Here is a 27,423-nt window from a genome sequence, read left to right on the forward strand (position 1 = left end):
GGATGTCCCTTTTTTCATGAACTACCAGCATCAAATGATAATAATCAATAATATATATATATCCCTCGTGTTGTCTTAACATTCTGTACACTCCCCTTGTCCTAAGGGTCAAAAATGACCCACCTTCACCAAACCCCTAAAATAAAGCAGCTTTATTGAATTTTAAACTCCTAATCTATTTTACATTTAGTCATTTAGCAGACGTCTGCATTTCGCAGGCATTTTGCATGATGAAACAACCTGTACTTCATCACATTTGTGAATATGCAGGTTTTATCTCTTCACATTGCAGAAAGACTACATTTAATCAGTGGACAACTATTTGTTTTTAGTACAGCAGACCTGTCATAACTGTTTTCTTTACTAAAGTAGAGGTGTATTATTGCTTCATGTTCTGGGATGTATTATTCCCCATCTTCTTCTTCAGATACCTAATTATTGTTCTCTTGGTCCTTCTGGACATCTGAAAATATATATTATTTCTATTATATTTCTATTATAAATATCATATTTCAGTGCCCAACAGGGTTAGGGTTTCAGCTCTCAGATCTGAAATGTGCAGTCATGGCTTCAGCAAAGAATACTGGGGGTTCTGTCATTTGCAGGACCTTTGTAGCCTCTGACTGCATTCCCCAATAGTAAACAATGCTTTGAAGACATTTTTATTTAGTCTGAAATTTGGTTTAGTTTGTCTGAAACTGTTTTTATTTTGTCTGTGAGCTTGAGTCATGTAGGGCGGGGAGATGCTGCACCTGCACACAGAAGTTTTAGCCTTGTCTGAGTTCAATTGGTAGCACAAATAATGTAATTATCTTATTGTATGTGTGTGAGTGTATGTGTGTGTGTGTGTATTTTTTATTTATTTATTTATTTACTGGTGTGTATAATGGTTTTATAACTGCCGGGTCAAAAATGACCCCTAAGACAATCTTTGTACCCTAGTGGTGTACAGCTTTCATGGAAATGTGAACAAAAAAGATTTTAAACTTTTTCTAATGTTGGGGTCATTCTAGGAAAAGTCATACATTTTCAGGTAAAAAAAATAACATTTAGGGGGTTTTCTCTGCTGATAAACATAGTGACGGGTCATTTCTGACCCCTAAGACAACACAAGGGATATAACTATTTTTAGGGGTGCTGAGATGAAATTTAGGGTAATAAGGGTCTAAAATCGCCACTGATGTGTAATGAAAGCACTTTTAGCACCCACATGATAGGTTTGCAGGACGATGTCAGCCTTATTTTTTATAAGGTAGGCTGTGTCTCTCTCTTGTGGTCTAAAAATGAAAGGCCAGTCAGTTTTATTTTTAAAACTACATTTCCTAGTATACACCGGGTTATTGCGACTTCTAGGTTCAGGGTTCAACCATTAAACAGTCAAAATACGGTTGTAGTCGCTGACGATGGGTGTCTGATACAGAAGAAAATAAACCGTGAATAAGTTTGGCTACTTGATTGATATTGCAGTAGTCGGCGCAAAATGATCTGCAAATAGTATGTCTATGCATTGATTGACATTGTTGTCGAAGGTATTTTAAGACGACAACTAGTCTTACGTGCTAAGACTAGCTAGCTAGCAAGCTAGCCAACATCACTGTACTGTCTGCTAGCTAGCTGGCTAGCTACACCAAAAACCTACAGTTATGTTTGTTCAAGAAGAAAAGATATTCGCGGGGAAATTATTAAAAATCCACGTTTGTACCATGGAGGGCACGGAGTGGCTGGAAGAAGTTACAGATGACACCACTATTGACAAACTCAAAGAGAAGTGCTTGAAACATGTATGATTGTTACAGTACTGTTGGATGCTGTGGTTGGTTTAGCATTCACGGGGTGTAGCTAGACTAGCTAGCTGGCTAATAGTAGCTTGCGCTTATTTTTTCAGGCCCTGTGTTGAAATGGTCAGTGTCAGTGGTATAGTATTTATAGTAACTGGGGAGAAATGCTATATATAATTTAGCAAGTTGGCTTGTTCTTAAGCTTGCAAACCCCACTCGATACCCTAGCTAAATAACAGCATTGGCTGCCATACTCGTTTGTGTAATGCTTAGATTATGAATCCAGTTATATTAATTTTAGATTTGATCTTGCAAGGCAGCCTTTGCCTTTCGCCAGGGCGCAGATAAACTACGGTCAGAGCCAGACAGATCGGACTGCATTTGTACTTGGTGTTCTCATTTATGCAGGACATGTGTTGCATGTAGGTTTCCACTTGCACCATGTCGTTTAAATGTACCCTTGTCTATTTCTCTAGTACGTCCATGGGAGTCTTGAAGACCCTAAAACACTCACCCATCACAAGCTCATCCACGCTGCTTCAGAGAGGATCCTCACAGAAACTAAAACTGTAGCTGAAGAAAACTTGAAAGATAAAGGTACCTGAGTAAGCTCGGCTTTTCCTCAGTTCAGAGAACCGAACAAGTGGTTTCTAGAACTGACCTAATTCCCCTTGTCCTCAGATGTCCTCCTATTGGTCAAGAAAAGGCCTCCACCACCACCTCCAAAAATGGCTGATATATCCGCAGATGAAAAGGTAGACACAAACACATCTGTTGGTGATTCAAGTGGAGTTCTTTCCGAGGTAAATCCCTAGAAATTAGTCACCTCGCTTTTCGAGGTGACTTTAAGAGGGAGAGGCAGACGGATGCAGTGTGCTCGTTGGCTAACTGAAATCTACAGTTGTTATTTTCAGTTGGATCGGGCCAGTCTTTCACGTGTCTCTCCCCCTGTCTATCAGAAGAAGCAGGACAACAAGGCACCAGACAAAGACGCCATCCTGAAGGCCACCGCTGGCCTCTCTACCCGCCACACCGACCGCACTGTCACCCAGCACAACATCCGAGACGTAAGTCGACATGGGTCGTGTCACCACCGCCCAAGGTTGGAAGATGATCCATTTGGTTGGCCGAAACAAATTAGCCCTCACAAGCGACACAGCTCTGATATCATTTTGCATGGGGGAACCCAATCTTCATCATTCCATGGTCAATTGACCACAGGTGTGCGCTTCTACGATTGTTTCTAGTTTCAGACTGAACTCAGGAAAATCCTCGTCTCCCTCATCGAAGTGGCCCAGAAGCTGCTCGCGTTGAACCCCGACGCCGTGGAACTCTTTAAGAAGGCCAACGGTACGTGCGGCACCGCATGAGCACCGTCCTTGCCCCGCTACCTTGCAGAGCGAACAACAGCTGTTCTAGACCGAGTGCCTGTTTTTCTACCTGGCCAAGGTCAGTGCAGTGACGTCCCCTTGTGCTTGTGATTGTCAGCCATGTTGGATGAGGACGAGGAGGACCGGGTGGATGAGTCGGCCCTTCAGCAGCTGACAGAGATGGGCTTCCCCGAGAGCAGAGCCATCAAAGCCCTCAGACTAAACCAGTGAGTCAGCACTCCATCCTTTGGAACCAAGGACTCCAGTAGATGCTAGTTTTATGACTCATTGAATACAATCTGCCGGATCTATGGTTTGTGTTTTTTGTTTCGTTTTTTTTGCTTGTAAATGTCAAATGGTAATTATATCTGTGTAGATGTGAGGTCATCCTTGTGCTCGGGTTGGTCAGCGTGTTGGTATTTGGATGTCATCCTTGTGCTCGGGTTGGTCAGCGTGTCAGTATTTGGATGTCATCCTTGTGCTCGGGTCGGTCACGAGCTGGTGTGTGTCGTGCACATCTCTTCCGCAGCATGTCGGTGACCCAGGCCATGGAGTGGCTGATTGAGCATGTAGACGACCCTTCCGTGGACACCCCCCTACCCAGCCTGGAGGCCCCTGGGGCAGCCGCCGCTTCCGCCCCCAGCCCCATCTCATCCTCCGTGGCCTCCAGCCACCTCCTCCTCCGCTCTCACTCCCAGCCCAGCGCGGAGGACAGCGGCCGGCAGGATGAGCTCACTGAAATCTTCAAGAGGATCCGCAGGAAACGAGAGTTCAGGCCTGACTCACGGGTGGGTGGGCCCCCCGGTGACCAGGAACTGAGAGGGAGCTAGATTCACTGTCACATGCCTAGGAGCTAGCTTCACCATGTCACATGTCTAGGAGCTAGATTCACTATGTCACATGCCTAGGAGCTAGCTTCACCATGTCACATATCTGGGAGCTAGATTCACTATGTCACATGCCTAGGAGCTAGCTTCACCATGTCACCTCAAAGACATTTATCCTCACTGGCTAATCTCATTTTGGATATTGGGAAACAGTATTCACTGATGTCTGGATTGAATAGCTTTAATCAACCTGTTAATCAATACTGAATTTGAGTACATTGTGAATGTACTTGCCTCTAACAAGCACCAGTTCCGCTTCTGCAGGCGGTGATTGCACTGATGGAGATGGGCTTCGATGAGAAGGAGGTGATCGACGCACTGCGGGTTAACAACAACCAACAGGATGCCGCGGTAGGTTCGCCCAGTGCACAGCTTCTGGCCGGCTCCCTCGCTGTCCTCACAACGCCCACCGGAGATGATGGAGTCCAAGGGTGACTGTGGGAATGCTCAGAGCTGTGTTGTCGTTGCAGTGCGAGTGGCTGCTGGGGGACAGGAAGCCGTCTCCAGAAGACCTGGACAAGGGCATCGACACCAACAGTCCTCTGTTCCAGGCTATCCTGGAGAACCCTGTGGTCCAGCTGGGACTCACCAACCCCAAGACCCTACTGGGTACCTTGTTCTACCTCTATAACACTAGTGCTACCTCTATAACACTAGCCCTACCTCTATAACACTAGTCCTACCTCCATAACACTAGTCCTTCCTCCATAACACTAGTCCTACCTCTATAACACTAGTGCTACCTCTATAACACTAGTCCTACCTCCATAACACTAGTCCTACCTCTATAACACTAGTCCTACCTCCATAACACTAGTCCTACCTCTATAACACTAGTCCTACCTCTATAACACTAGTGCTACCTCTACAAAAATAGTCCTACCTCCATAACACTAGTCCTACCTCTATAATACTAGTGCTACCTGTATAACACTAGTGCTACCTCTATAACACTAGTCCTACCTCTTTAACACTAGCCCTACCTCTATAACACTAGAGCTACCTCTGTAACACTAGTCCTACCTCCATAACACTAGTGCTACCTCTACAAAAATAGTCCTACCTCCATAACACTAGTCCTACCTCTATAATACTAGTGCTACCTGTATAACACTAGTGCGACCTCTATAACACTAGTCCTACCTCTTTAACACTAGCCCTACCTCTATAAAACTAGAGCTACCTCTGTAACACTAGTCCTACCTCCATAACACTAGTGCTAGCTCAATAATACTAGTGCTACCTGTATAACACTAGTGCTACCTCTATAACACTAGTCCTACCTCTTTAACACTAGCCCTACCTCTATAACACTAGAGCTACCTCTGTAACACTAGTCCTACCTCCATAACACTAGTGCTACCTCTACAAAAATAGTCCTACCTCCATAACACTAGTCCTACCTCTATAATACTAGTGCTACCTGTATAACACTAGTGCGACCTCTATAACACTAGTCCTACCTCTTTAACACTAGCCCTACCTCTATAAAACTAGAGCTACCTCTGTAACACTAGTCCTACCTCCATAACACTAGTGCTAGCTCTATAATACTAGTCTTACCTCTATAACACTAGTCCTACCCCCATAAAACTAGTCCTACCTCTATAACACTAGTCCTACCCCCATAAAACTAGTCCTACCTCTTTAACACTAGTCGTACCTCCATAAAACTAGTCCTACCTCTAAAACACTATTACTTCCAGAAATCTAAAGCACTTGCATGACAGGCAAAGGTTGGTGTTAACAGTGTCGGTGGAAATTGTCTAAAACTATCTTCTGTTGTGTCCCAGCATTTGAAGACATGTTGGAAAACCCTCTCAACAGCACGCAGTGGATGAACGACCCAGAAACTGGGCCTGTCATGCTGCAGATCTCCAGAATCTTCCAGACACTGAATCGCACATAGAGCCTACGGTGTGTGAGTGTGTGTGTGTGTGTGTGTGCGCGCGCACGTGTGTGTGTGTTTGCAGGTGTGGCTGGGACACCAGTATTGTTAATGCCTTGTACAGTCAAAGCCTGAAGAGGTGTGTGAAGAATGATGAAGAGATGTTACACAGATCTATTTATAACACAGCCGAAAACCTTGTGAACAACAGTGTATAACATGAACATAATTATTAATATTATTAAAGTAATAATATTTGAAATTTAGTATGTTGTTTTTACATTTTAATAAGAACAATTTATAGTCGTCACAGACATGATTAGTTTTATATTATTTTGTCATCGAACCATCAGGCATCAAACCAATGTTTACACTTCAGAAGTAGCTGCGTGGCGAGATTTGAATATCAATTACATTTTTGTTTTTGTCTCCTTAAGTTGTTACATTTCGTCAAAGGTGAATGTCTTTAGGGAGAAGTGGAACGACTCATGTCGGTATCATCGTCTGCAATGATATGGTTGTGGTTCTCTTGTGTGGCCACCCTTTTAGTCGATATTAAAGGTTGATGTAGAGGGATGTGTTTGGGTAGCTAACGCTGTTCAGCCTCGAGAGCCGACCAGTCTGCTGGACTGACGCGAGTCCCACTCCTCTTCTCACAAAAGAACTGGGAGAGGTTGTCTTTGTGCTTCTCCCAAATATTTATTTAACTTTCAACCTTTTGCCTTTTAGGGGGGGGGGGATACTATACTGTCTATGTGTCTGTAATCTGTCGAGTTTGTTTAATTGTCTTTGCTTGTTTTTACACACCAGAGATGATATCTAGGCCTGTGTGTTCTGAATGTCACATTGTGCTCTTAAAGCACCTGTTCTCATGTCACCATGCAGTTCACTAGAGGTTCCTTTAGTCATCTGTGTTTGCAGTACAACATATGCGGGGAAAATTAAACCAAATACCCCCCCCTCCCCCAAAAAGAAAAAACCTGAAGGAATTTTGTCATGTCAAGAAATAGAGTCAGTATTCACTATTGTTTTCTGCAGCACTGTTTCTCCTTTATTAGTAAGGTGAATACCATGAGAATATGTCATGTAACTGAACATAATAATCTTAGTACAAATGTGTGATTAGGTTGACTTTACACTCATGGTGTCCTAGACGGTTTTCTCTTGAGGGGTAGATTTATTATGCTGTTGAACCAAAACTGAATTTACTTTTTAGCTACTATGAGATGACATGCATCATCATGAACAAGACCAGTTCAAAACATATTATAGAATACATTTTTGTGCAATAGCTATAATTTAACCAAGGGATTTGGGATTTTGTTGACCTGTGGAAAAAAGATGTATGTGTGAAATGCTTTGGGGTAGTGTGGATGTGGAACCTTCTACCATTACATTGGTTACTATGTGAGATCCCAGAAACTGAACTAGTTTATTAGACAATAGACATTGGCTAGTTAAGCTGCTTCTAGTTTCGGTATAGAGGGACGGGGAGAATAGTGTGTTTATTCAATATTTGAATTGCGGTGTTGATGTGACTTTTTGCTCAGACAGGCCATTGTTGTTCTTCTACAACCTTAATGGTCGCCCTCCACTATGTTGTGCTTAGCTTGTCATTGCATATGGCTTTAACTAACCATGCTCACCCATCATGTTTATGAAGCAGAGCATCTCTACATGTGGTTTGTTAAATGCCTTGTTTAATATCACTTAAATGCTTTGTTATTTTCAAAAAGGCAATGTATTTGCTTGAATGGTGTGTTATTTATATTTTAAGCCAAAATACGGTTAATTTACCATTTATAATTGTCCAAACAATGAACAATGTTCTTATAAAATAGAGAAATACAAGTAGGCAAATTTAAGAATTTCTTTTTTGAGGGGGGGGGGGGGAAATGTCAAATGTACCAAGAGCAGAGCAGTTTGAAGAATTTAATTGTATACAGGTTGTCACCACAGCTTCTGTAACTCCACCACACTTCTGTAAAACAACCACTTTGCAAGTAGATTAAAGTAGACAGTTATAGTGGCAGTTATCTGGTTCACTAGTAGAGAGGGTTCTGCGTTCAGATTCATGTATCTCCCCTGAAGGGAAGCTAAATTGCAAATGACAAACTTCAAGAAGCAGACTTTAACTATTCAGACCAGTGTTAAGCTCTGACTGGGTAAGACACTGAGATGTTCTTATACAGAACATTCTGGCACTGGGACTTTGGTGTGACCTGCAGGACTGTCAGATATTACCAACAACAACCTATGCAATCAACCCTCACTCTGTAGTCTTACTGCAACTGTCTTTGCATTCACTGTTACATTAAACACATTTTGGTGGCTGTATTCTTCTGCATCCTGTGCTTTTGTTTACATTCAATTATATTTACACTGACATTTAAAGGAATTCAAATAAAGTATTGTTAGATATTTTATTTCAGTTTGAAATCATGGGTGTTTGTTTACTGCATCAAATGTAGTTCATTGATGCATAGAGTTCATGGGAATCTGTCATTTGTCATATTTAATATTCAAAACTATCTGTGCTTCAAGTTTTCCTTGCTGTAAGATTTCCCACCACTAGCGGACACTGTTATTCAATGATCCATGAGTAGCTTGGGAATTACAATTGACAAAGACCAGAATGTTGCTGCTGGTGGCCTTTCTTTTATGGGTTCCTATCTGGTGTACATTTCATTTATTAAACGGATACTTCTGAGACCTATATCTCTCTTTTTTATTGATAAATGTTATTACTTTTACATTCATCATAACTATTGAAATGAGCATCATAGAGCCTGTGATTTAGTACAAATCGGTAAGAAAACAGCAGGCATTTGACTTACTCCAACAGATTGGTTGGCCAAAATCAGAGGAAGAGCGAGTCATATAAAAAAGGAGTCATATTTTATTCGACCACCGTGCATTTATAATAGCCTATTTCATACTTTTAAATTCAAACTCTGGATTCTTGCACGGAGCACGTTATCCACGCAGGCGTAGCGGTTGGGTAGCCACCTATGCTACTAACAGACAGACTAATTAGATCGGGCAGACAAACCTGTTCTTTGCCCTGAAAGAATGGCATTTTTTTTCTCAATGACTGAGTCTATAAATTGAAATATGGAGTCGCGACAAAGCGGGCAAAATTCAGGTATTTGGTTTGTGATGTTAATTAAGTATATCGTTTTGGGTGTACTGTTTTGCAGATTAGGTACTGTAGGTTAGCAATCCGACTTGTGTCTGGCGCGGTTGTCAAACAGGCCGCAAATTGGATTTTGTTGCTGGGGAGGTGTCCTTTCACCTCGCTGCCAGTGCTAGCTAACGGCGTTAGCCAGCTTGCTTTCTGAAATGTGGGTTTGCTTGGGCTTGTCACAGGCACTTAGAGCTAGTGCATAAGGAAAGGACAAGCTCTAATGGAAAACCGTTTATCCAATTGGATATAGCTAGCTCAGTTGATCTAGCAAAAATATATCCCGTCTTCGAAGGTATTTGAGACATTTTGTTTTATCTATGAAGTATGATCATTCATCTGCTGTATTAGCTAGCGTGGCTAGAATGGTTCACATGGCTAACGTGGTATCTGGTGGTAACCTGCTGTACTAAAGGTAACGTCAGAATAATATTGGCAAACTAGCTGGCTTTCTGTTCGACTCCGACGTGACCCGTCGTCGAACATGAATAGAATATCTAGCTAACGTTAAGCAAGATAAACCATATTGACTACAGTACCAAGCTATCTATCATAGTAAGTAAAGTTTTGCATTTTGGAGTACACACAATGTAAGATGGTAAGCTTACTGGCTGGATATCTGGACCTCAGACCTTGTGATTATAGGGACACCACCCTGTCAAATGAATGACGCCAGTGGGTTTACAAACTAGCAATAGTGTTGGATACAGATGACTGCTAAAATTGGCATTTTATTAGACATAATGCATAACAACGGATGCACATCTTGCATCTGTATTGCGATGTAGCAAGCTAGCTCATCCTCCACCACTAACAATGTTGCAAACCTTCTAGCTAGCCTAGCTACTGTAGCAAATGTTCAGAGACAATGCTTGGCATCCATGTACCGTTACAGACATTTCTCATTTACATGTGTGGGATTGTATTTTGAAGGCATGGCCGTGGACTTGTGTGCTGCTCGGAACAGCACCCGAAGAAAAATGGATTCGGCAGGGGTTGGTGAAGGGACAATGGAGATAGTGCCTTTGGAAATGTACGACTCAGCCAGAGCCAAAATAGACGCGAACCTAAGGTGGCTGTTCGCCAAAGCATACGGCATCGGTAAGATATTTCAGTATTTAACCATGAACCCCCCTTTGTAACAAACAACACACACTGCTATAGACGCCTCGCTCACACCTTGTTATGGACACCTGTTGGGACCTTGAAACACCCTGGATGCGCATAACGCGTTTTCAAGTTTGTTTACTTCTCTGTAAAGATGGTGTCATGCTGTACCGCTCAAGAATGCTCTGAACAGAAACGAATTATGTCATTGGATGATACATTTCTTAGACTGTCATCGGCAAATGTGTGGGCAATGCAGAGCTAGATATTACCTAGTTCCTTTCACCATACAAGATATCAGAATAATTGCCTGTTCAAAGACGTCACTTGTTTGGCCGTATAGTCTGATGGACAGTGATGAAGTAGATCTCAGTGGCTAGGACAGGCCAACGCGAAGTTTTCCTTATATTACACATGCATTCTGATACCTTACTGCAATGACTGTACAAATGCATGCAATATCGACTGTCAACTGAGCGAGCTTAGTGATTAGGAATAGTGCATCATCCATGCTGTAACTAAAGGTGCATATGGCATTTGTACACACTCTGTCAAATGCAAGTAGTAACATAGGTATTCCTAAGAATAGCAATCAGCCCAAAGCTTGCCTGGTTCCACTTAGCTGTGTACTGATCTGCCGGGCCGTCGAGGGGACTTGTGTGAGACTGTTGACCTGATTTCTCCAAGAGCACAGTGCTCTGGTTCAGCATTTTTTAATTGCTAAACAGTGGGGTCAGAGCAGTGTGTCATGGGGTGTGCACCCTAAATGGGAGGAGCCCTAATGGTGCCCAATCTAGTGTTCCCATTAATATTGTTCCAAGGTTTCTTAGCAACAGCCAAGGTAGCAGTAGACATTACGTTGAACTGAAACGGTGTCCTTCTGCTAGGGATCCAGATTTAGACATGGCAACTTGACTGCTTCCTCAAACTTAGGAACGAAAACGATGTTTTCGCTTCGTAAATATTGTTTTTCCTTGCTGTAGCCATTACGGAGATTTCACAATGTCACTCAGCCGAGACTTTTAATGGGATACCGAATGTAGGCCTTGAACCCCTCTCAGGGTTAGCACTCCACCTTGCATGCATCCTCGATGCTGCCTTCTCATCCTCCTCAAGCCTTTCGTTTAAACGGACACAGTCAAGTTGAACTTGAACGTCGCTCCCATGTGTGGGCCTCAGAGACGGCCCTAATTGGCCCTGACGAGGAGAGCTGCCTGCCACTCCTTGGCCTCTGCACAACATCCTGTCTGCGTTCTAGCCTGGCCAGGAGCCTTAAAGGGCCCGTCAGGCCTTAACGTTCTGGTCAACGTTCTATGACGTTAGAGGAAACGTTGGTCATCGTTCATGGTTGCTGGTATAGCGCCAGAAGAGCGTTGTGTGGACGCTGGTGATCGGTGGAGAACGCTGGTCCAAAAAACCCCAGTTTTGAACATGCACAAAAGTGCTAATAGTTTTCAAGGGTGTCTTACTTGGTCGCTGTTACACGACACTCCTCATGCATCAGTCCCACGCTAGTCATGTCTTAGTCACACGTTGGTGCCCTAGAACGCTCGAAATTGAACGATTAGAACGTTCAGAGAACGTTGACCAGTGCGTTATGGTGTGACGGGGCCTTAAACCGATTACATCCCAGCACAGCCGGAGAACAGAGCCCATCCGTGGGAGGGCTGGATGGGACTGAGATCAGAACAGTGGGGTCAGATGGCTGAGCAGTTAGGGAGTCGGGCCATTAATCAGAAGGTTGTTGGTTTGATTCCCGGCTGTGCCAAATGACGTTGTGTCCCTTGGGTAAGGCACTTCACCCTACTTGCCTCAGGGAGAATGTCCCTGTACGTACTGTAAGTCGCTCTGGATAAGAGCGTCTGCTAAATGACAATGTAAAGGTAACCATCATCTGGCTGGCCAGTAGAGATGTGTGACAGTAGATGATTCTTCCCCCAAGTGAAGGGAAGCATGTTTACTCAGCCGGGTAATGCTGTATCCTGAAGAATGCGGTTGCGGTCGGCTGCAGAGATTACTGCTCGTCGGAAGTTTTGCAAATGTCGATGGCACATTTGCATTCTGGGGTACCGTGGAGGCTGTTAAGAGCTGCAGACGTGTTTGCATGCGAGTGTGTGTGCGTGTGTGTGTGTGTAATGTAGACCCAGTCATTTAATACCTGCCTGATTCAGCTACCGTCGACCTGTGTGTGAGTCAGATCAGTGTCAGTTTCTGGAGAGGCTCTGTGTGGTGAAGTATTTTAACTGGACCATCTTCCAGCCCTGGCCGTAGACCACCTGCCCCTCCCAGCAGTAGACCCCCCCCCCCACCACTCCCCTCCTCCCTCCCACCCTCCCCAGCAGCTAAATATTTCAGCCAGGCTGGGGGGCGGGGCAGCCTCTGCCACACAGAGTCACTGTCTCCGGGGTGAAGTGAGTCGTGAAGACCCCGTCCGGGGGCCAGACACCTTTTGTTTCCCCAACAATCAGCCTTTCTGTTGTGATGCCTGAGCCTCGCTGACTCGGCGGCCATTGGGCTCAGGCCCCTGCGTTGATGGCCCCTTAATGTGGAAAAGCAGCGCAGGCTGGATGCATAACAAGCTTGTTAGCCCCCTTTTTAAGGGGGCTTTCAGCAGTGCTGGCTTTCCGTTGCGAGGCAGGATCTCCAGGATTGACGTGCTGCAGGTCATTCTCATGAGCGGCTGTGTTTTGTTTGGACAGCCGACGTCCTCACCGTGCACCTGTGTGGCGGTACGGGTTGGGCAGCGCGTGCGAGTCTTCTCGCTGCACGCGTGCTGGTCACGGTTTGCGAAGGGGGGGAAAGGTGGCATATTCATATTCCTCTTCATGTTCCCGAAGAGGATTTTGCCTAGTTTGTGTTACAAGCGGTACATCGAGTCAATCTAGCACTGTGATTGTGCCTGCCTGTATTCTGTTGTTGGGCAGAAGTTGAAAGGAGAGAAGCCTTAATGCCGTTTAGAGGGAAAGGAGAAGGCTATGAGAGGAGCTATCTGTCAGAGGCTAGAGCAGAAGTCAAGGATGAGAACATTCAAATCTGAATAATGGAGTTGGATTACTTTTTACTGGCCGCAACACCTGCATTTGGCTAAAGTGCATTTGTGTCCTGTTGGACGTTCCCCTACCTCCCCCAGCCTAATGGTTATGATCTTGTTTAAAGAAGCCAGACTCCTTTCCTTATAAGGTATTTTTCTGGTTTTCTTCATGACTTCATCCTTCAAACAGAGCAGCCTGTTCTTTTCCAAGCCCCTGGCTTGTAGGCTTTTGTTATTGTGCTGGCGGACTCTGTGGACTAAGTACCTGAGCTGTATAGTGCTTGAAGTCTGTGTTTACCAGCTACCGTACCAGAGAAGTACCAACAGGCTGTTGTTTAACGCTGTAGTACCAGCCTGTTGTTGTACTGCTGTTGTATCGTTGTCGTACTGTGTCACCAGTAAGTACTGAGGAAATCTAACCCTTCACACACATAGAAATGCTGCTCCAAGCTCTGCTAGCGTTTGCTGCTGCAGATGTTGACCTCAGGGCCAGCCACCCATGTTAAGAGCAGGGGTGAACGTAGGAGGATTATACTGCATTGTTGCTACACCAGCTCCACCCACAAACAAAATATTAAGTTATGTACAGTGCAGGACCCTCCTACTCAACACGTCCTGTGCCAAAAGACTGCTTTGGTTACAGCCTCATTTCAGAACGCGAGAGCATTAGCCAAAACAAGGGGAGACCTACTTTCAGTCCTCCTCAATCACAGATCAAAACATCCGCCTGCGCTTCACCAAACGACGGCCCCCCGAACGCTGTGTCTAGCCTCATTCCAGGGGGGACCGTCGTGATTGTCCCAGCCGTACCCCCTCACCTCTCCCCCCCCCACTCCTCCCACCAGACCACATCCCGGAGGACCTGCGGGACCCCTTCTACACAGACCAGTACGACCAGGAGCACATCAAGCCCCCCGTCATCCAGATGCTGCTGTCGGGCGAGCTGTACCGCCGCGTGTGCGCCCTCATCCTGAAGACGGGCCAGGCTGCCGCGCTGCAGTCGCACCTCTCCGTCATCCAGGCGCTCGCCCGCAGGGGCATCTACGTCACCGAGGGCGACGGCTCTCCCGTGGCCGAGGACGACCTGGCTGGCATGCCCATCAAGATGGTGAGCGGGGTTGGGGGTGGGGGGGTGGATTGGTGGGGGATGGGGGGGGAGGGATGAATGCCCAGGATGGATGGACAGATGGATGCATGGGGGGAGGGATGAATGCACAGGATGGATGGGGGGAGAGGTGAATGCACAGGATGGATGGACAGATGGTTGCATGGAGGGGTGAATGCACAGGATGGATGGACGCATGGTGTTTCAAGTCGGTGTGTTTGGTTCAGGCCGTGTAGGTGTGGACCAGCCTGTCCCAGACACAGTTACATGAAGCTACAGGAAGTCAGCCTCCTCCTCCGCAGCAGATAGCACGACAGGTAACAGAGGTCACTTCCTGTTCCAGAATGATCTCATCTCATTAACCAGTAAAAGGAGCTATTGTTCCCCACCTATCTCCCTCTGGCATCTGGGCACCGGGTGAGCCTTTTGAACCTACAGGTGGATCCCTACTGATGGCCTTGCCAGCTGTGCTCTCTTAAATGTACGGTTTTAATATTCAATAAAGAGGGATGGATTGAGTGTGAGGGGTGCAAAAGTTGGTAGATGGTCGTCATGGTTACAGTCTGTGTCCAGTCAGGCTGGGCGCCAGATGTTTTATGGAGCTGTGCTAGCCTGTCTGACCTAGCAGACCTGGCCAGACCTGGTAATGTTTTGCAACTGAGCTCTGGCTACGCATTAGTGTCCAGTCCACCCAGGACACCCTATCAACACGCTAGCTGCATTACCACAGGTTACATGTCAGCACCAGTTGGTCTTTGCTCATATGGGATGACATCCAGCATTTTTCCCCAAGATGCACTTTAATATAGCAACGTGGCACCAAGAGCTTTTAAACAGTCTGTCCTCCAATGTTGCCATGGAAACTTGTTCCAAAGACGAGGCTCGCTTCCTTGGCTGGCTGGTCAGGGATGTGTCTGGCTGGTCTGAGACGTGTCTGGCTGGTCTGAGACGTGTCTGGCTGGTCTGAGACGTGTCTGGCTGGTCTGAGACGTGTCTGGCTGGTCTGGGACGCGTCTGGCTGGTCTGGGATGTGTCTGGCTGGTCTGAGACGTGTCTGGCTGGTCTGAGACGTGTCTGGCTGGTCTGGGACGCGTCTGGCTGGTCTGGGACGTGTCTGGCTGGTCTGAGACGTGTCTGGCTGGTCTGAGACGTGTCTGGCTGGTCTGGGACGCGTCTGGCTGGTCTGGGATGTGTCTGGCTGGTCTGAGACGTGTCTGGCTGATCTGAGACGTGTCTGGCTGGTCTGGGATGTGTCTGGCTGGTCCGGGATGTGTCTGGCTGGTCCGAGACGTGTCTGGCTGGTCTGAGACGTGTCTGGCTGGTCTGAGACGTGTCTGGCTGGTCTGAGACGTGTCTGGCTGGTCTGAGACGTGTTTGGCTGGTCTGGGACGCGTCTGACTGGTCTGAGACGTGTCTGGCTGGTCTGAGATGTGTCTGGCTGGTCTGGGATGTGTCTGGCGCGTGGATGTATGTTTTCAACAGTAGGCAAGGCGTAAGTCCCTGGAAGAAGAGCGGAGCTTTCTGAGACTGGATGAGACAACCTGCCGGATGCTGACTTGAGGCGATGTTACCATGGCAACATCCATGTTGCTGGTGTGCACTCCCAAGGGTGTGTGTGTGTGTGTGTGTGAGTGAGTGAGTAAGAGAGATCCAGTACCTGATGAGGGGAATCTGAGAGCAGCCATACAATACAGGCTGAAACAACTGTCAGAGTACAGTACTGTATTGTAAATGTACTCGGTTAGTCACCATTGGACCAGTTCTACGTCTGGCCCATGTAAACACACCCCTCTTGCCTCCCCTCTGCCCCCAAGAGCGCCCACATCCCCATGATCGACGCCCTGATGATGGCCTACACGGTGGAGATGATCAGCATCGAGAAGGTGGTGGCCTGCGTCAAGCGCTTCTCCACCTTCAGCGCCTCCAAGGAGCTGCCCTTTGACCTGGAGGACGCCATGGTCTTCTGGATCAACAAGGTGACGCACGCACCATGTCTCTCTCACACACACACAGCTGCTGCCTATGCCTCAAGTTATAACCAGCTTACCGGAGATATGAACTCACCGCAGGGCTACGAATGAACGGTGGACTCTTTTGGTTGCATTTGTCTTCACTCCCAGCCAGACTCCAGAGAGACAGCCCCATGTGACCCCCTGCCCCCCCCTCCCATCCCAGCCCTCTCCACAGCAACGTCTCCAGGGTAACGAGGAGAGCTAACTCCTCGCTTGTCCTCCTCCGCAGGTCAACATGAAGATGAGGGAGATCACCGAGAGGGAGCTCAAAGCCAAGCAGCACCCGCTGGACTCCCCCAGCCACCACAAGGTAATGGAGCCGCACGGCTCTCCAGTCGCCAGCCCCGCTACCAGAACCGACTGCTGCTGCTCAGAGCCAAAATGGCCGACGAGCAGCGGCGATAACCAATGTCATCGTAAGCGGCATGTTGGTTTAACCTAATTTGTCTGGGTCGGCATTTCCCCAAGACAAAGCTGAAAGGCCTTCTTGAACAGTCAGCGGTTTGTAATGCCCTTTTGTCCTAGGTAACATTTAGGAGTGGAAAGAATCTGGAATCGGATTCAGTTTTTCCTGACCTTTTGGCCTATTGACCTTTTGACTCCTAACCCCTCCCCACCCCCTGTGTCTCCCTCCCCCCCCCCCCCCCCTCCCCTCTGCCCCTGCTGTCTGGATAGTCTCCTTCCAAATGGTATTGGAAACTAGTACCTGTAAGTTGGCTGTTAGTCCCCCCCCCCCACTTGCACCCAGGCACGTCCAACACTACTGGAAACGATTCCAACCTGCTGCAGTGTTTCAGGCAGCCTGCCTGGTGCCGCAGCACCAGGAGATTGTTCCAGAAGGGAGAACCCCCACCCTCTGGGTTCTCCAGGCAAGCCAGGCTTAGTCAAACACTTGAGAGTCTGAGAGGGCTTCCAGTACTGTTCTGACACCCAGGCCTGTTGCACGTATAGTCCTGTGTCGATGTGTACTCACACACACGCGCGCACACATACACACGCGCCACCATGACTCATCCAGACCATCGTGTGCTGCTTGTCGCTGTGCTCAGGGCACGAGTGGCGCTCAAAAGGTGCCAAAGCTTCCTCGGTGTTGTCGTTGGGGCAGTGTTGTCGTGCTGGTATAGGTTCTGTGTGTGTTTTGGACAAACCCCCCAAAAACTGTGTGCTTTGTCTCATTTCAAGCTTTGTCCGTTTTTATATAACCGTGTCTGAGAGGGAGAGAGGGAGGATGTGTGAAGACAAAGGTGCGAAAAGAGGATCTTGGCTGTCGGCAGAGCCAATCCTCCTTTGTCGAACCCTTTGTCTTTCTCAGTTGCTCATCAACATAAGCACACCATGTCATCCCGCCCCTTCGCTATCTGTGCCACCCGTGTCCAATTAGCTACCCACAAGTGGCCGACACCCAAGTGACAGTACACGGCTGCCAATCTGTGACTTCCATGTCACCCTGCAATATCAATAGTGCTCCACTCCACCCCACCCATCTCCACACACACACAAACACACACACACAAAGGGTGTGATTCAGGAGAGTGGAACGTTAACACTGAAATAGCGTTCAGATAGAAACGTAGTGATACAAACCTGACTCACTCAAGTCTTAGGCGTGTTAAGACAGAGAGAGAGAGAGAGAGACTCGAACAGGTCCAGTCAGTGCTTTTCTATCTGTGTGCATTGCCAACGTTGCACCTCCTGTGAGAAATCCCCCCCCCCCTCTCCCTCCCCAAGCTTGCGTGTGTTCTGGCTGTCCTGCTCACTAGCGTCTCGCTGTGTCCCCCCGGTGGCCAGGTGCGGTACCGCAGGGAGCAGGGCTCGGGGCGCCAGCTGTCCTACTTCCCCCTGCTGGAGGACCTGATGAGGGACGTGTGTGACGGCGCAGCGCTGCTCACCCTGGTCCACTATTACTGCCCCGACCTCATGAAGCTGGACGGTATGGACGCACGCGCACACGCTCACGTTATTGTAAGGGTAGCGCTTCCAAGTGCTGTGGTCGGGGACGCTGATCATTCCCACTGAACAGTAAGGCATCATGTCTGGAGGATTTATCCCCGACTCGGAACGACCCGACTCCCGACGGAACAGAACCTCGCTCAACTAGCATGAAACACTTCTCCACTAGAGGGCGCCACAAGTCGTCGAGACGTCTCCAACCGTGCTCCATCCTGAACTAACCCAGTGTGTGTGTGCATCTGTCCCCCCAGACATCTGCTTGAAGGAGGTGACCTCGATAGCAGACAGCCTTTACAACATCCAGCTGCTCAAGGAGTTTGCCAACGAGTATCTCAACAAGAGCTTCTACCTGAGCATGGAGGACATGCTCTACGCCCCCATGGTGCTGAAGGTGAGCTGTCACACAGACGAGGGGCCACCAGGGAACTGCAGAGAGTGAACTCGATGAACATGAATGCGCTCGCCGCAGTATTCTAACCGTGTTGCCTGTGTGTGTGTGTGTGTGTGTGTGTGTAGCACAACGTCATGGTGTTCATCGCCGAGCTCTTCTGGTGGTTCGAGACGGTCAAGCCGGACTTTGTCCAGCCCAGGGACGTCCAGGAGCTGAAAGACGGTAAGAACCGGAAATGTTGTGTCGTTTTCTTCTGAGGCTGGCAGTGGCTAGCTGGGGAAAGCTGGTCAACCTGAATGACAAGGGAGCACTGCGCTCAAACGAATTCCTGCACACGACATGAGGGTTAAGCGACTCGCTCATGCTCTATATATTGACGACATCGGTCGCATGTATAGTCCCTTTATCGCGGCACTGTTTACAGTAACATGCTGATGTCGATTACCAGAACGCAGACAGGAAACACCTAGGGATAGACCCGCCCTTAGTGACTCATGCTCACTTGATTGACGGCTGTCCTATCCTGTCACAGTCCGAGCCATAACTCAGCCGAAGAGTGCCCGTCCCACGGTTCCCATCTCCAACGCCACCAAGCGGAGCTTCCTGGTCACGCCGGGGATCTGCGAGGCCTCGCTCTCGGCCCAGAGCAGCCCAGAGGTCTGTAACAGGTACTTCCTGCACCCCGAAGACTCGGAGCATCTGTAAGTCTCTCCTTAAGCTTTCCAACTCCTTAACCGTCTAGCTCCTTAACCTTCGGACCCTCTAACCCCTAGCTCCTAAACCTTCTAACTCCTTAACCTTCTAGCTCCTTAACATTCTGACCCTTACCCCTCTAACCCTTATCTCCTTAACCTTCTAGCTCCTTAACATTCTGACCCTTACCCCTCTAACCCCTTTATCTCCTTAACCTTCTAACTCCTTAACCTTCTAGTTATTTAACCTTCTGACCCTTACCCCTCAAACCCCCTATCTCCTTAACCTTGTAACGCCTTAATCTTCTTACTCCTTACCCCTCTTAACCCTCTAAGGGGAGTGAGGTCGTTCTTTAATCATTCTGCTAAAATACAGATCATGGCAATAATAAACATTTCGAAAGTGTTCTCTGAGCCGATCGGGTTCCGAAGGCCTTTCCTCGACAAGCCTTGCACAGTTGGGACTGCTGACTGGCAGTGTTGGGGTGATGGTGATGGACTGACACTACTGCTGTGCTGTATTCCTCACTCCTGTCTTTTGCAGTCCCAAAGGGGGTTCAGCCTTCAGCCCCTCTCACCCTCTCCTCCCGCTGAGACAGAGACAGCAGAAACAACACGGAGACGATGCCTCTGGTAAGACCTGCACACACCACATGCACTACTGTCATATACTAAAGGCCCAGGTAGTACACCACTAAAGGCCCTGGTAGCCCACTACTAAAGACCCAGGTTAGTACACTACTAAAGGCCCAGGAAGTACACTACTAAAGGCCCAGGTAGTACACTATTAAAGGCCCAGGTAGTACACTATTAAAGGCCCAGGTAATACATTTACATTTAGTAATTTAGCAAATGCTCTTATCCAGAGCGACTTACAGTAAGTACAGGGACAATCCCCCCAAGGTAAGGAGGGCTAAGTGCCTTGCCCAAGGACACAATGTCATTTGACACGGACTGGGAATCGAACCGGCAACCTTCTGATTAATAGCCCGATTCCCTAACTGCTCAGCCATCTGACCCCCCTAGTACGCTACTAAAGGCCCAGGTAGTCCACTACTAAAGGCCCAGGTAGTCCACTACTAAAGGCCCAGGTAGTACACATAGATAATGTTGGATTGTGTTTCTCTCTCCCTCTCAGGCCTCAGACTCCGTTCCAACTCCCTGACCCATGCGGAGGGTCAGTCCAGGGGTGCAGGCGTGGTCTGCTCTGACAGGAGACCCAGGTAAGGGAAGCCAGGTCACCTCTGCTACTGTCTCCTCATGATCGGCCACTCAGAGATGGGAGTTGTCATGTTGCCCCTCCACTGTCTCCCCCTCCAGGCCGATGTCCACTTTAAACCCCCACATTTTCCACTCTGCCACTGACAGCGATGTCGACGTGGCCTCTGGAGACAGCGTGAGCCTGGCCCGCTCCATCAGCAAGGACAGCCTGGCGTCCAACGTCGTCAACGTCACGCCCAGGCACCAGACCCCGCAGGTCCCCCAGGCCCACCAGATCCCCCAGGCCCAGACGGGCCCTTGGAGGGTCAACGGCCACAGCCTGCTGGCCAACGTCAGCATGGAGGACCAGGAGGTGGAGGAGCTGGTTGTGGCGCCCCCTGCTGTGCAGCCCGGCGTTCCCACGTCCGGCGCCGCCGGGTCGACGCCGTCGCCCTCTGAGACCAAAACGGACAGCTTTTACCTAGAACCACTAATGCCTGCCGTGTTGAAACCGGCGAAAGAGAAGTCCGTTTGTCTGAACAAGGAGGAGGAGAGTGGGGAGGCCCGATCTCTGGGGAGGGGCTTTCTACGGAGAGGAGAGGGGCCGGTGGCTGCAGCCAGGAGGAAAGCCCCCATCAGCCTTAACCAGACCTTTACCCCCACAACGAGCAGCGAATTGAGTCTGGTTGAAGAGCTGTCCCTGGAGGGTTCTCCGGCAGCCCCAGGGCCTCTCAGACCCTCGTCCCCCAGTGGCGCGGACCCTTCCTCCAGGGAGCCGGCCGAGGGCTTCTACCTCCACTCGGACCAGGAGGAGTCCGTTCAGGACCTGGAGCTGGAGGATGTGGACGAGGAAGACCTGGACGAGGCTCTCACCATCAAACACCCGCCCCTGTCCAGGAAGGCCTTCGAGGAGGACGAGGAGTCGGCCAAGCTCCAGGCGGACATGAACGTGAAGGAGCACCAGGACAAGGACGGGGGCAGCGGGCGCTCCAGCCCCTGCCTCAGCGCCCACTCGCAGGCCAGCAGCCTGGCCAGCGGCGCCGTGCGCATGACCTCCTTCGCCGAGCGCAAGGCCCACCAGCAGCGCTTCGGCAGCAGCCACGACCTGCGCTCCAGCGCCTCCAGCTCCCAGAGGACCACGCCGGACGGCTCCGAGTGCAGCGGGCCCCTCAGCCTGGGCTCCTCCTGGAGGCTGAAGAGGGACCAGAGCCCCTCCTCACCGCAGGGGGCCCGGCTGGGCGGCGGCGATGCCGGCGGTGGAGGAATCAACATGCTAGCCTCGGAGCTGGTGCAGCTCCACATGCAGCTGGAGGAGAAGCGCCGGGCCATCGAGCACCAGAAGAAGAAGGTGGAGTTGCTGTCAGCCAGGCAGAGGCAGAAGCTGGGCAAGGCCGCGTTCCTCCACATCGTCAAGAAGGGCAAGAGCGACACGCTTCCCGGCCCGCTCAAGGCGGCCGAGCCGCGGCCCAGGGAGGAGCCCGGCGCCGACGGAGGGAGCGGATCCCTGGACGACTTGCGCGCGGGCGCGCTGAGGCGGGCCCCATCGCCGGGCCGCTTGGAGTCGGAGAAGGGCGAGGAAGAACTGGATCTGAACGAGTGCAACCGCTCCATCGACATGCTCAACGAGGCCATCGGCAGCATCCAGCAGCAGATGATGCAGCTGTCCCTTCAGCAGGACCTCCTCATGAGGCAGAACGCGCAGCCCCCCCCCGCCGTCACGACCGCCGACAAGGCCGGCGACCCCAAGGTCAACCCCGCCGTCCACTTCGTCGATTCGGGAGTCGCCCCTTTCCGGAAACCACCCAAGCTGAGCTCAGCCAGGGGCGCCAGGTCCAAACCCTCGGAGCTGAAGCTGGCTAAGGAACAGGGCCGGCAGGCGTCGCGGGCCCTCACCCCCACCCAGAGCCTGGACGCCGGGCCTCACCCGAGGCTGCACCCCGGGGGGCGCTCCCCCAGGACGGAACACCCCAGAGCCGGCTCCGCCGGAGGGACAATCAGCACAGCGGAAAAAGCCGGCGGCCATCTTCAAGGCTCCACCTTCCGGCTTCACGACGAGGCTAACATGCGTCTGCCGGCGCGAGTCGACCTAGCGACCGTCGCCACCCCCGAAGTGTCCTTCGACGAGTGCCTGTCCAGCACGCTCAGGGAGTCTGAGCTCAACTCCTCGGACGGCTCGGGGAAGGAGAACGTGCCGGAAGAAGAGGCGGCGGCACGCAGCAAGGCCCACCTGATCGAGGTGGACCTGTCTGACCTGAGGGACCCCGAGGAGGACGGGGGCCAGGTGGGGCACAACGGCACTGCCGAGGGAGGCGACGGGGAACAGAAGTCTGGCTTGGGCTTCTTCTTCAAGGTAATTGTGTGTGTGAGTAAGAACATTGACAGTTTGGTTCACATCAAGGGGACACATCTTCTCCCAGCAGTAACTTAGCAACCTGCAGTAATGTTGTGTATAGTACCGAAAATATTAAAAATAAAATATATTTCTTAGGAAGTACATTTCAACGCCTGTCGTGTGTGGTCATATGGGGGTCATATGGCTGAGCGGTTAGGGAGTCGGGCTATTAATCAGAAGGTTGTTGGTTCGATTCCCGGCCGTGCAAAATGACGTTGTGTCCTTGGGCAAGGCACTCCACCCTACTTGCCTCGGGGAGAATGTCCCTGTACTTACTCTGGATAAGAGCGTCTGCTAAATGACTAAATGTAAATGTGTGTGCTGACTCCTGCTGCAGGATGAACAGAAGGCGGAGGACGAACTGGCGAAGAAGCGAGCGGCCTTTCTCCTGAAGCAGCAGAAGAAGGCCGAGGAGGCCCGTCTACGTAAACAACAGCTGGAGGTTGAGACCGAGTTCAAACGCGACGAGGTCAGGTGCGTCTCGCCTTTCACCAACCAGAGCACAGCTACCGGGCAGACGAGGCCTTCCTCAACTGACTTGAATTTCATATCGGTTTTCACTTGACTTATCCTGAGGTGAACTCAACCTGGCTCCATAGCTGGGGGATTACCTCCACCTCTCATCGACTTTGGCTTCATACCACCGTTCCAGTCGCAGCAAACGTCGTAAAGAGATATAACTGGCCGTGTGTCTCTCCCCAGGCGCAAGGCCGAGGAGGACCGTCTCAGGAAGGAGGAGGAGAAGACCAGGAGGGAGCTCATCAAGCAGGACTACCTCCGGAGGAAGCAGAAGGAGATGTTTGAGGAGCAGGGCGTCGCCAAGCCCACCAAGCCCTCCAAGAAACAGAGACCCAAGGCCGTCCTCAGGGAGGAGTCCTCCAGCGACACCTTCTCCAAGTGCTCTTCTTCCACCCGTGAGTAACTCCCCGTTTACAACGAGCTAATTCTGTGTTCCAAACGACCCAGTCCTGGTCCAGCAGGGTTCTGGAGCGTGTTCCAAGACATTTTCAGCAATGGTTTCACCTAAGCACATGTCACATTTTAACAGGATTATTTGAAGGATGTCTCCCACAGTCTGCAGATGGTCAGACTGGCTTCCCTGTGTGTATAAGGACACTGTATGTGACTTTGAGGTGATGTGTGTGTGTTGTGTAGCTGACAACCTGAGCAGTGCCCAGTCTGGCTCCAGTCTGTCCCTGGCCTCGGGCGCAACCAACGAGGCTGACAGCGTCAACTCTGGAGGAGCAAGCTCTCAGCGGTAAGCTCAGATCACCCGTGTGTGTGTGTGTTTGTTTTGTGTTCTGGTGTGTAGGGTCAGTGTGTGTCGACATCTCACTGCGGTGCTCTCGGTTTCCCAGGGGAGAATCGGTGGAGTCGTTCCCTGGGTTGAGTCGCAATACCAGTCGCAACACGGAGCGGGACTGGGACAACGGCTCCACGGCTTCCTCCATCACCTCCATGGCGGAGTACACCGGTAAGAACGCCAATAGAGAAGCCCCTCAGGAGCCAAGAACCTCACCCCGTGCAGCTGTGTAAAAGCTTCACCGTTTTTCTTTCCTTATTTGCCGGTCTAACTTCAGTTCCCTCTCCTGCTTTGTCCGTCAGGCCCCAAGCTCTTCAAAGAGCCCAGTGCCAAGTCCAACAAGCCGATCATCCACAACGCCATCTCCCACTGCTGCCTGGCTGGAAAGGTCAACGAGCCCCAGAAGCTCGTCATCCTCGAGGTGAGCGCACAAACACCATCCCCTAAACCCCCGTCTCCAGTCAGGTCAGCCCCCTGAGTTATCAAACTTTTTCTTTAGCGGTTCTAATCTGATGATGATGAACTCCTCATGATGCTTTGCCCATCCCCAGGAGCTGGATAAGTGTGAGTCCAACCACCTGATGATCCTGTTCCGGGACGGAGGCTGTCAGTTCCGCGCGCTCTACTCCTACCTCCCGGACTCGGAGGAGATCCACAAGCTGACGGGAAACGGCCCCAAGAGCATCGGCAAGAAGATGATCGACAAGCTCTACAAGTACAGCTCAGACAGGAAGCAGTTCACCGTCATTCCTGCCAAAACGGTGTCGGTCAGCGTGGACGCCATCACCATCCACAACCACCTGTGGCAGGTCAAGAGGAGCACTGTGCCAAAGAAAAGTGGGAAATAACCGAGGCGGAACCTTGTCCTGGGAGCGCAGCCCAGAAGCAACCCTTCAACCACCTTCGATCTCCTGGATAGATTGCATTGAAGTCCGCACTGCCACGAAAAACCTTCCGAGACCAAGCCACACCTGTATAACAAGAGCGTCTGTAGCTACTTGGAATGGTGTGTGAACAGACAGAACCATAGGTTTTGGTTACCGATAAGGTGGCCGTAGATGGGAGAAGGGCATCGACGCAGATGAATTCCTCCTAGATCTTGATGGGATCTGTCCAGGATGCTGTTGAGTCGTCTGGTTTTAAATACTGACATGAGCATGTGGGCATTTAGTTGTGGGTTGTTGTTTTTTTTCCTCTCATGATGGATTTGTTTTTACTTGAAGTATTTGTTGGTTTGGCAATGATGGTCAGGAGCTCATCTGCAACACTACCAGTCCTCGCGTTTCTGGAAAGCGGAGGGGTGCCTGAGCTCCAACGCACCTTGGGGCTGAACCCGGGCCAGGACGTGCTGCTACAACAATCTCTCCAGAATGACTGTCATCCAACAAGCATCGCCACCTTTGCCTCACCAGTCGACTCTAAACGTGCTGCTCTGAACTGTCCCCCCCACCCACCACCCAGTTATATCTGTATAACTGTATCCCAGGACATCCTCCCCCCCCTCCCAAGTCATCCATTGTTTGGCCTTCACACATCGTGGTACTGTTGTTTATACATTCAACCGCTATTAGAAGCAGATCAGCTGTAGCACTGGTGATTCTAGGAATTACGATGGTCGTTTTAAATACTTCTATCTCGCCTTTAACCCCTTCGCGCGGAGTTATCGAAGGGGACCAACGATAGTCTTTGGTACAAAAATGTCTTTTTGATTTGTAAGTGTGTTTTTTCAACTAAGCGGATGTGCCGTAGTATCCAAGCTGATGCGTGTTTCGTCACAACACTAGAGTTATTCGTGTTTCTCCACCGGGCACTGTCCTGTAGAAAGGTGCACTCATCACGTTTCAAAGGCTTCCATCATGCAATCTTAACTCCTTCATTCCTTCTCTCCATGAGCTGCCTGCTGTCTGCTAGCTCTCTGAGAGGCTGGGCTGCAGCATATTTATAATGGGTTACTCTGTGCTGGACTGTGGCTTAATTATTTACCCACATTAAAGAACATTCCTGAAAGGTGTCCACGAACACTGCCACTGTCGATGTGTCTATTCATGTGTGCTTTAGAACCCTGCGTTAGCGACAAGAGCAACTGAGTGTTGCACTCGTGCACTTTAACTGCTGATAAAAGTAGAATTTGATGAAGCTGGTCGGCTTTTGGTTATCAAACTAATGTAGACGGTATCGTAAACTGAACTGCGGTGCGCTCCAACCCAGAACGCAGCCTGCTGCAACACTGCATTCATAACACTGACTAGTAAACTGAAAGGGCCTCCTTTCGAGAACTACCGCTGTTTCCAAAAAACGTAGAATACTTGATTATAATTTGGTTTATTTTTTTATACATCCTTTTGTGTGTCTTGTTTACTAAAAGATTGTATTGGGATTGATCACCATTTTTGTTACACTAGTGTAATTTTCATCCTTGATTTTAACATTTCTTTTATACCATAACATATATTTATTTTTAAAAGAAAGCACTGAAACTGAATAAACTTTCAAAAAAGAAAACACCCAAAAAAACCACTTTCATTTCTTTTCATTTCCCACATTGTATGTTTTCAACTGTACCGTTTTTTGCATAATTTCAGATCCCATTTCAAGCATGTTAACACGTCACCAAACACCCAGATGCATACTTAGTTTTGGCGCTTCAGAAAACACATGCAACCTGTTCCAGTGTGGAGGATGGACATGGGTTACACCCAGATACGTCATTAGTCTTATCTTGACATTTCTTCTTTTGTCTTTCAAACCTTTTAAAACGGGTAGATCGAAACGAGAAACGTGTTTGTAATAAAGCTACGTCCAATACTGAGTTGATGAAAGGGGCTGCTTGGTTTTATGTCCCCCAGGATCTTTCGGTCTTCCACTCTACCACTCAACTGGAACAACCTGGCCCCTCGTGCTCAGCACCACCACTCATAACCATGGTAAACACCTGCAGATACATACCCACCATAGCAACCACTCTCAGCGTGAGGTTCACATCAAGTATTCAGCAATACACAGAACGTCTATGTACTATTTGAAGTTTGGTTGCTTGTGTCAGACAAATTTGGATTCAACTTGTGACAATACAGCAGTTATAGATTCTTAAAACCTGGCTGACTGGATGACATCTGTAATAGCTGACCATGAA

The 27,423-nt window shown here is 49.4% G+C and overlaps 2 protein-coding genes across 6 annotated transcripts; both read left to right on the top strand.

Annotated features, from left to right (window-relative positions):
* The first annotated feature begins 1,359 nt into the window (after window positions 1–1,359).
* On the top strand, window positions 1,360–8,230 carry ubac1 (UBA domain containing 1). 2 transcript variants are annotated; one of them, XM_047015332.1, is made up of 10 exons: window positions 1,360–1,781; window positions 2,255–2,375; window positions 2,460–2,533; window positions 2,741–2,845; window positions 3,026–3,128; window positions 3,267–3,375; window positions 3,678–3,936; window positions 4,300–4,386; window positions 4,506–4,644; window positions 5,829–8,230. In XM_047015332.1, exons 1-10 carry the CDS (start codon window positions 1,644–1,646, stop codon window positions 5,942–5,944), a joined length of 1,251 nt encoding a protein of 416 aa, XP_046871288.1. In that variant the 5' UTR covers window positions 1,360–1,643; the 3' UTR covers window positions 5,945–8,230. The 2 variants fall into 2 exon arrangements, with proteins under 2 accessions (XP_046871288.1, XP_046871287.1); XM_047015331.1 differs by having other exon boundaries at window positions 2,738–2,845; window positions 5,829–8,228.
* A 599-nt stretch (window positions 8,231–8,829) lies between these two features.
* camsap1b (calmodulin regulated spectrin-associated protein 1b) lies at window positions 8,830–26,990 on the top strand. Of its 4 annotated transcripts, none has more exons than XM_047015327.1 (18): window positions 8,830–9,068; window positions 10,041–10,208; window positions 14,091–14,353; window positions 16,165–16,326; window positions 16,592–16,672; window positions 18,151–18,292; window positions 18,564–18,703; window positions 18,829–18,925; window positions 19,236–19,404; window positions 19,940–20,028; window positions 20,534–20,618; window positions 20,716–22,945; window positions 23,325–23,461; window positions 23,690–23,901; window positions 24,143–24,245; window positions 24,346–24,461; window positions 24,593–24,711; window positions 24,842–26,990. In XM_047015327.1, the coding sequence occupies exons 1-18, from the start codon at window positions 9,038–9,040 to the stop codon at window positions 25,136–25,138; spliced, it is 4,641 nt and encodes a 1,546-aa protein (XP_046871283.1). In that variant the 5' UTR covers window positions 8,830–9,037; the 3' UTR covers window positions 25,139–26,990. The 4 variants fall into 4 exon arrangements, with proteins under 4 accessions (XP_046871283.1, XP_046871286.1, XP_046871284.1 ...); XM_047015330.1 differs by having other exon boundaries at window positions 20,764–22,945; XM_047015328.1 differs by having other exon boundaries at window positions 19,236–19,371.
* Window positions 26,991–27,423: the final 433 nt, after the last annotated feature.

The sequence above is a fragment of the Hypomesus transpacificus genome, unplaced genomic scaffold (assembly GCF_021917145.1).
Source record: "Hypomesus transpacificus isolate Combined female unplaced genomic scaffold, fHypTra1 scaffold_30, whole genome shotgun sequence".
NCBI lineage: Eukaryota > Metazoa > Chordata > Actinopteri > Osmeriformes > Osmeridae > Hypomesus > Hypomesus transpacificus.

Bases quoted from the DNA above. Each gene is read 5' to 3' on its own strand.
- ubac1 (XM_047015331.1), top strand. From the start codon at position 1,644: ATGTTTGTTCAAGAAGAAAAGATATTCGCGGGGAAATTATTAAAAATC. The intron at 3,129-3,266 runs GTACGTGCGGCA...TGTGATTGTCAG, and splicing joins ACTCTTTAAGAAGGCCAACG to CCATGTTGGATGAGGACGAG. The intron at 3,376-3,677 runs GTGAGTCAGCAC...TCTCTTCCGCAG, and splicing joins AAAGCCCTCAGACTAAACCA to CATGTCGGTGACCCAGGCCA.
- camsap1b (XM_047015327.1), top strand. From the start codon at position 9,038: ATGGAGTCGCGACAAAGCGGGCAAAATTCAG. The intron at 20,029-20,533 runs GTAAGACCTGCA...TCTCCCTCTCAG, and splicing joins ACACGGAGACGATGCCTCTG to GCCTCAGACTCCGTTCCAAC. The intron at 24,462-24,592 runs GTAAGAACGCCA...TTTGTCCGTCAG, and splicing joins CTCCATGGCGGAGTACACCG to GCCCCAAGCTCTTCAAAGAG.